Here is an 8,408-nt window from a genome sequence, read left to right as displayed (position 1 = left end):
AAAATAAAAAAAGAGGCAGTCTGCAAATAAGAATGTTCTAAATTAATGAAACAACGCCACTGGCCCACTGACTGCACTCGGAGCATCGTGGGTTACCTTTCGACCCCAAAGAGTTCCTTGATTGCAGAACTAGTACAGTGCCAGTGCTAACGTCACGGTTTTATTTTAAGGATGCATATAAAAACAACCAAAGGACAATATTTTTTCTATAGTTCAATTTTCACATAATTATATATGACCATGTATATAATCCAAAAAACATTTATGCATAACAAGGCATAATAAAGTTATGTCTCGCCTTAACAATCTAATTTACAATCTGCCTAGGACCTTAAGTAGGCAGGGCGCCGTTGGAGTAAACAAGGGCAAGGTCCATGAACAAAATAAACAATGCCTAATCATTCGATAGCAGTCACATATTCATATTCTTATACCATGGAAGATTTCCGAAGATAGTGCACCTGGTTGATCCGGTGCGTTTGAAAGTGCACTTGATTCAGCCTTTTGCCGAGCACGTTACTCACGCTTCCTCTTATTCCTCTTCGCCCTTTCCTTGTTGGTTTCTTGAGCTCTTATCCTGGCGCGGTACTCACGTTGTTTCCTATTCGTTTCCTCTCTCGCGTTGTTCTTCGCTGCAAGCTGTTGACATGGTGGTGTTTATATACATGGTGTTGTATATATATCTTGTGGCAATATGTGTGTATGCATGTACCTAGAGTATGTATGTTTGTTATACATTCCTGAGCGCAGTGCGTCCCTCTCCTGGCGTCCCCATTTTTTCGTCGAGGGCTGGTAATTCATAGAATAGGCACCGGTGAAACAAAATTCTGAATTCTGAGTTAGACATCAAAATTACCAAACTTCAAAACTCTCACTGCAATTTTAGAGCTATCAAGGCTCTTGTTCTGCATATACTCTCTTCAGAACACTGCCTAGCTGTGCTACAACTAATCAAGATTGCAGGGTGCAAGAGATAGAGGCAAACTGCACATGTATCATTTATTGATCCCAAGGTCTAAAAGTTACAGCTAACTTTCAAAATACTTATTAGGCCCCAAATTAACTTGCAACACACAAGAGGAACATAACTGTATGATCTATCTATCTTATATATAAATCATATAATCTGAAAACTTTTATAATGCCTCAGCCCAAATGCTAAAGTGATCTGCAAAGAAATAATGAGTTCGAAAATCTAACAACAGATGGAAACCACAACTAAATAATGAGTTCAAAAAAAAGCTAGAAGAACCATCTATATTCTAATGACTCCTCCTTTTAAAATTACTCAAGACACTGAATAGTTAACAATCAAAATAATGAGAATTACTATTACATAGTACAAGCCCCGTCGCAGGCAATTAGCTGTGTAGAAATGACTTCCAGGAATCTAGTTGCAGACATGTATTACAACAGAGTACAGATTCAGAGATCAGAGAAGTATGTTTATTTGATTTGATAGCGTTGCCGTTGCAAAGCTTGCAAAGTCATCATGTCTGCATCTTTTTTCATATATAGTGCATGAGCGTGTAAAGATGAGATATATTTAAATTTCACATAAAAACGAACAGAGCTATGGATGTCAACACTTATTAATTCAGTTGGATTTTTGGATCGAACCTATGCTGCTGGAGATCAATCTTGATGTACCTAGGTGACCTCTGCTTTTTTGCTGTCAAAATGCAAACATTAAAACAGAGAAATGGCTAACCAATTTGTGTCTTTAATACAAAAGATATTTTTTTTCAAAAAATTGACATCAGATATGACAGTGTGTCATTTCACTTGCTACTATCAGTGCCAATGCAACATTTCTTTTTGAAAAAGGAATGATTTGTTCATTTGTTATATTGATCATAATGCATGATGAGGTACAGAGTTCAGCAAACATACCATTTTGTGCTTCCAGATAATTCTCAGGGAGCTTTTTTCTTCAGGGTTATTTTACCCATCAGGATTATTGAAGAATAGGGGAAAAAAGAAATCTCTTCTTAAAAAATCATGAGCCAAAGTGAACACCTTGTATCTCAGTACCACAAAGCCTTTTTTATATGGGTTACCACATCCTGGCAGAACTGTGAATTGACAACCTGGGAGAAACATGAAAGTAAGATGAATCCCATGTGATATTATACCAAGCAAAGAACGCTGGTTCAGTTTTGCACTAAGACACGACATGCTCCAAGCAATAAATTTAATACTGTTGAGTGCAAACTAACCAGTAAGAAAAGTTCAGAATTCCAGCCCAGCAGCGAAGCCAGTTCCAGTTGTATCCTGCCAAAGTATTAAAGTTCCAAAGCTCTCTCATGGTAGTAAGCATGCTCATCATGCTGCATAAAAATAAGTGAGGAAAGGTATACAAACAAAATTCATGTCAGGGAGATTTCCAACTCCTAGCTGACTACATACTGTGTTTTTGCCTAGCTTGGGCAGACTGCCGCTGGTTGGGGGATCTCGCTGCTCATATCAACTTGAGCTCTGGCATCTCGTTGCTCATACATCTGGAGGAAGAAAATAAACAAAAACAGAGCTTGACACATCATTGTAGCTGCAATACACACGCAAGGTTAAGAAACTGTAAAAGAAATGTTTTCTCAACCGAGTGATACAAATAAGCACAGGTCACTGATCATAATTTTGACAAACAAATTCAAAAGGTTTCACGGAAATTTCTTCGAACAATCCGTGGACACCAGACAACAACTTACAAGTGGTAACCCAATCACACAAACAAAATTAAGAAAGAAGACGATATTGATTAGGTTCTCGTGAGAAACGCGGCAGAACACAGTTGTTGAGAAGTCGACATAGCTTCAGATCCTAATAACTGTCGCTCCTAATTTGCCTCTCCCATCCATCCTAATAACTCAAGGGAGGGGATATGGTCGACGATTTATCAGCTAGATTGGACGCAAAACTTGCAGGATTAACGGAACTGATCCCGATTCTGGCACGAAAGTGAAGCAAAATCGAAATGGGATGGGAGAGGCAGGCAACCATACCTGGGATGGGGGAGACCGGAATATTTTTATTTCTTTATCTAAAAAAATGTGAGCCTTAGTGCTTGTACAATTGGTAGGCGGCAAGAGCGACAAGTTTGCTCATCTCTCTAATCCAGCTCAACCAATAAGCTGATATGGTAGTTGATACTCCCGTTATTGCACTTGCTCTACCTCCGCAGTTTCCAGTTTTCGTTGTTTACGCTTTTCTATTTCTCTTTTTTCATGAACTGTTTTTTATTCAGTTTTGGCATGCTAATCTTTTTATCTCTTGGCATGTTTTTTGTTTTCTCTTTTGGCCAGCCAAATATTTAAGCCATTAGAAAAATTGGGTAAATTTGGGTGGGGAAATGAATAAAAGATGCCTTTACAAGAAGGTAATTTGAATGAAAATTACAATGATGATGAGAATGTTTAGAGCAGAGAAAGCTTGATAATAACCCTAGTTTTAGAAACTATCTAAAGCAAGAGTAAAAAAATTTGCATAAAATTCTTGTAAAAAAAGTGAAACTAACTGCTGTGTCCCAAGTTATATTATGAGGAAAGCAAGCATTCATTGTGATGCCTCTTCCTAAAAAATGACCCTTTTTGTCACTCTTTGTTCATTCATTATCGGTTTTGAAGGTTGTAGAAAAGCGCACCTTACGTAAAAAAAATTGAATGAACAAAGAGTGACAAAAAAAAATGCTTACAAATCGATTATTTAGAAAACTATCGTTTAGATTCTCAACTTGATTGGTTGTTTTATCCCGTTCCTAAACTTAAAAATCGATTATTTAGGTGTTCAATTGTGTCATTGGTTTATTAACGAAAAGCTTGGTCCCTTGAGATACGGCGATGGCGGCCTCGGTTCATACGACGCCATGTTTCTGGCTCCGCTCAGTCAGGCTGGGCCCCCTTTTTCATTTGGAGAAATTTTCGCACCAAGCAAGCTACTACAAGTCGATTTCATTGCGCTAATAGACTGCTAGATTTATCAGATGAATCACTACTGAAGGGCCCGGCTGTCAGTCTGACTCGTCGGAGGAAAACACCTACCGGCTACCGCCGACCGCTGAGGCTTCTCGTCGCTGTGACGGCGTGATGTGAGGGTACCGTTAATGGACGAACAAAGCATGGTCGATGCAACACAAAAGAATCGTACAGAATTGTAAGCCAAAAATCGATTGGATCCAACTGGACACGCAGCCAAACAAAAAAGAAACGCCGTACGCGTTTATTGAAGATGGTTGCCGAACCAAACCAAACTTCGTTTCACTGATTTCACTTCAAAAGCAGCCGCCTCTCAAACAAACCAAAACAAAAAATATCCACAAAATTGCCCCCGCGTAGAGGTAGCCGGCTCGGCGCCGCTCGATCAGTTCGCCACGCGGGGTAGCCTCCCTCTTGTCGTCCTCTCCCCTGCCTACACTACTGCCGCCGCGCCGTCACCGCCGAGCGGCTTGACGCTGGCGAGGAAGGACGGCGCGCGGTCGTCGCCGGGCATGAAGACGACGACCTTGGGCACCCGGTCCAGCGGCACGAGCGCTCGCGCCGCCGCCGCTGCCTTCTCGTCGGACGACGAGGACGACGCCTTCTTGCGCGTGCAGATGAGCACGAGCAGCGCCACCGCGATGACGCCCATCATGAAGGCGATGCCCAGGAAGACGTACGGGGTCGGCGTCTTCCATAGGCTCGGTGGTCCGCCGCCGCCGCCGCCCATTAGCTTCACCGAAATACCCCCACCTCTCTCCGGCCTCATCTTCTCTCTCTCTCTCTTTTTCTTCTTGTTTTTATGTCTAGCAGAGAACAAGGAAGAAACCTACCTGTAGCTATCGGCTTGCTTCTGAGATCTTGGGTGGAATGGAATAATGGCGACTGGTGGAGAGAGGGGTGGTATATATAGCGGCTGGGGCCTGCTTGCTTTGCCGAGTAGCCCCAGGCAGCCCCAGGCCAGGCCAGGTCAGATCGTCAGGTGCTGTGGACTGTGGTGATGGCGCTGCGGCCTGCGGGTGGGTCATCATTAGCAGGAGTTTGGACGGAAGAAGGTGAGAGTGAAACCGCTAGGCGCCAGCTGGTTTTGCCTCTCGACTCTGGTGGTGGGGACACCGGCCACCAGTACCAGGGGGAGAAAGCTGGGTGCTGTACTGCTGTATGCGCGTCCACGCACCAGCTGTGTGCAGTGACATGAAAAACTGAAAACGTACGTCCGGATATTTGCCCTGTTGGCTTGGTATATAAGCAGTACTTTTTCAGTTAACGAATAATATTTTTCTCTCATAACAAATCAACCAACAGTATTTTCAACCATGCCTTATCAGCTAAGCGAACAGAGCAATTATTCTAGACTCTAGAGAATGGATGGTACAGTAGCATCGTTGTATACGTACTCCCTCCGTTCCATGGAGAAATTCTCAGAAATGCACTTCTTTCGTTTGTCTATATTTGTGCATATCCGAAATTGCACTTATTTTGCGCCAGAGGGTGTATGCGTGAGAGTGTAGTACAAGTATACTCTGACTATGATCATACTATTATACTATGTTAGTAGGATGGTTCTCATTCCGTTTCAAATTATAAGTCATTTTAACTTTTTTTACATCTATTTTTCTATGCATCTAGATATAATAATATGTCTAGATATATAGAAAAATATATGAACAAAAAAAAGTCAGAACGATTTATAATTTAGAACGGAAGGAGTACTCTGGTACGGATGTCAGCTTGACTATATATATTGCAAGTTCTGATTATGCACCGAACAAAAGTACTTATTCGTAGTTGCATTCTTTGTAGGACGCTGATCACGTGTAATTTGTTCATTTCATTTATTTCTAAAATTCAAATACAAAAATCCTTCGTTGTTAAAAGTATCTGTAACAACGACGTACGTACGAAAAAAGAAATTGTATTACCAGTCTATATATATGAATTTCTACATATTATTCACGATGAACAAAGGTTGAAACAAAAGTCGATCGATCTACTGGTGCTCGATCGATCTGTGGGGCGATAACAGTATCGGTGTAGCTATTTTTATACAGATGGTCTATGGGTTTAGACTTTGGACCTTGGACCGATGCCATGCTGCAGATTTGTTTTGCGCGGTGAGATAGATGCGGATATTCGACTATGCTGCCAACGGGTACATAATGATGGTTTAACTTGTGGACGCGTGTAGGGATGGAGAAATAAATGAGCAGTGTGTGCATGGCAAGAGCACATTCGTTGAACCTAGCTGGCCGGGTCCGGGTGTCCAGTCCAGCCCAGCTCTGTTCACGCCGGGTCCTAGTAGTCACCTAGTGGGACCTCTTGATCATCGGACGGACGAGATGGACGTGGGTCGGAGAACATGGCACTGGCCGGCAGGCAGCGGCATGCAGATGAGAAAATTCCTTGGTTGCCACTGTAACTTATAGCAATCCTTTAATTGCCATCCAAAAATACCTCTTTTCTTCATTGCCATTCGTTTACGTTCCTGTTTCCCCTGGTTGCCATTCTGTCAAATTTCTTGATCACGGTGTCAAATTCCCTCTTCCCCACTCAATGACATGCGGGCCCACATGATCATCCCCTTCCTCCCACCATCTTCTCACCTTCCCCTCCTTGTGTGGTGGCTATGTGCCCGCCGCAGCGGAGGCTGAGCTCGCCCCAGCGCGCGGCCGTGGCGGCTCAAAGCGACCGGAGTGGAGCTCGTGCTGCGCTCCTTGCCGCGTTCACAAGCGAGGGCAGGGATGGCCCAGCCGGCCAGCCGCAGCCCAGAGCGTGATCTATGCGGGTGAAGGCCGGGCGGCACCGCCGGCACTGGGAGCTCCTGTGGTCGACGGCGAGGCGCGGCCGCAGATCCGCCTCGCCGACTCCTCTTCTTCCCCATGCCCAACACCAGGGAGTCGCCGCCGCCGGTGGGAGTCAGGCAAGTGGCCGGCGCAGGGCGGCGCGAGGCGCGAGGCCGCGGGGCCGCGCAGAAGGGCGCGGAGCCAGTGGGGCCGCGGCGGCCGGTGCAGCGGCTCGCGTGGAGATGCGGAGGCGCGCGGAGCCCGGGGCCGCGGCGGCGGCGCACGATTCTTCGGCGCGGGTGGCTGCAGCAGGGTGTGCGGGGACATCGGGAGTTGGCCGCGCGGACGTGGGCTGCAGTCGCCGGATCGCGCGTACAGGCGCAAGATCGCGCAAGCTGGCGCGGAGGCGACGGGCCACGGTGGCCAGCGCGGCGGCACGCAAGGACGCGCGGAGGCGACGCCCGAGGGGAGGTACAAGCTGCAGAAGGGCGACGGCGGGCTCGGTCGGGACGGCACGAGGGGTGGCTGCGCGGTGCTCGCGGCTAGCAGAGGCGGCGCTGGGAGCTCCTGTGGTCGACGGCGAGGCGGCATGCATCTTCCCACGAGTGAGCGTCTACGGACCCACGATGAGGACGCAGACGGTGGTGGCCGCGACATCGACGGCGGCGGCCAAGGCCCCTGCAACCGCGGGGCGTCGGACGCGGGTGAGGACACGGGCGGCGGCGGCCGCGACGTCGCCAACGGTGACTGTGGTGGCTCGGAGCAGCATAGGCGGACTTACTGCGGCCAAGGGGCTTTTCTAGCGCATTGCCATGCTGGCTCGCCGCAGCTGTGGGCAGATCCCGATGCATGTGCAGGAGTCCGGCGAGCCCTTTGCCGCCCTCGTTGTCAGGAGCCTCCGCGCGGCACCGAACGTGATGCCGCGGGCGCAGATTTCCCTGCCGTCGGCTTCGATTCGTGAGGGGTCCGGGACTAACGGTGGTGCCTACAACCGATTGACTGGGTAGTTGACGTCGTTACGTATGAATGGACGGGAATGGCAACCAAGGAAAGAAAAAATCTAAATGGATAGCAATCAAGGGATAATATATTTTTGGATGGTAATGAAGGGATGGTTATAGTTTTAAGTGGCAACGAAGGAATTTTCTCCATGCAGATGCCCCCAGCTGGTGGTGGCGTGCGTTTCCGAGTCGCGGCGCGCATCCCGCATTCAATACGTCTGCAGACGCGTCCGCGCCTGACGCCTGAGCGATCGAGCACTGGTGTGGTGATGAGTCAGCGACGCGGGGACCCGTCGCCGAGAGTGGCTGGAATTGATACAGCAGCAGCAATTTCCTCCCCGGCCAGCCCGTTAGTTCCAGGCTGTGAGAGCCGATCTTGATATTCTGATGCACACCAAAATGATCTAGCTGGTTGCCGGCCGATTCCTTCTTCGTTTTTTCCCAGTAGCCGGACCCGATGGATGGCTTCAAATCATAAATAAACACGTTCGTCGTTCGGTGCCGTGTAGTATCTCTTTTTCGATCTGGTGACACAGCTAGCTAGCTATGAGCTGAGCGATGCACCCATTGTTGTCGCACCTAAAGATGGCAACGGGATTTGATCCCCGATTTCCCACGGGAAATTCTTCCATTAGGGGATAGGGATGGAGAAG

General features: G+C 47.2%; 1 protein-coding gene and 1 long non-coding RNA gene across 2 annotated transcripts; both read right to left on the bottom strand.

Moving 5' to 3' along the window:
* Positions 1-820: 820 nt before the first annotated feature.
* On the bottom strand, positions 821-2,491 carry LOC136525153 (uncharacterized). The gene is made up of 4 exons (XR_010776439.1): positions 2,410-2,491; positions 2,220-2,274; positions 1,894-2,090; positions 821-1,672 (listed from the first exon to the last, which is right to left on the bottom strand). It is a non-coding gene; the product is annotated as an uncharacterized lncRNA (long non-coding RNA).
* Positions 2,492-4,199: 1,708 nt separating this feature from the next.
* Positions 4,200-4,895, bottom strand: LOC136529934 (protein GLUTAMINE DUMPER 6-like). The gene has a single exon (XM_066522983.1). The coding sequence runs from the start codon at positions 4,738-4,740 to the stop codon at positions 4,405-4,407; it is 336 nt and encodes a 111-aa protein (XP_066379080.1). The 5' UTR covers positions 4,741-4,895; the 3' UTR covers positions 4,200-4,404.
* Positions 4,896-8,408: the final 3,513 nt, after the last annotated feature.

The sequence above is a fragment of the Miscanthus floridulus genome, chromosome 19, assembly GCF_019320115.1.
Source record: "Miscanthus floridulus cultivar M001 chromosome 19, ASM1932011v1, whole genome shotgun sequence".
NCBI lineage: Eukaryota > Viridiplantae > Streptophyta > Magnoliopsida > Poales > Poaceae > Miscanthus > Miscanthus floridulus.
Note: the sequence above shows the minus strand (reverse complement) of the source record. Positions and strands in the feature narration are given on the sequence as shown.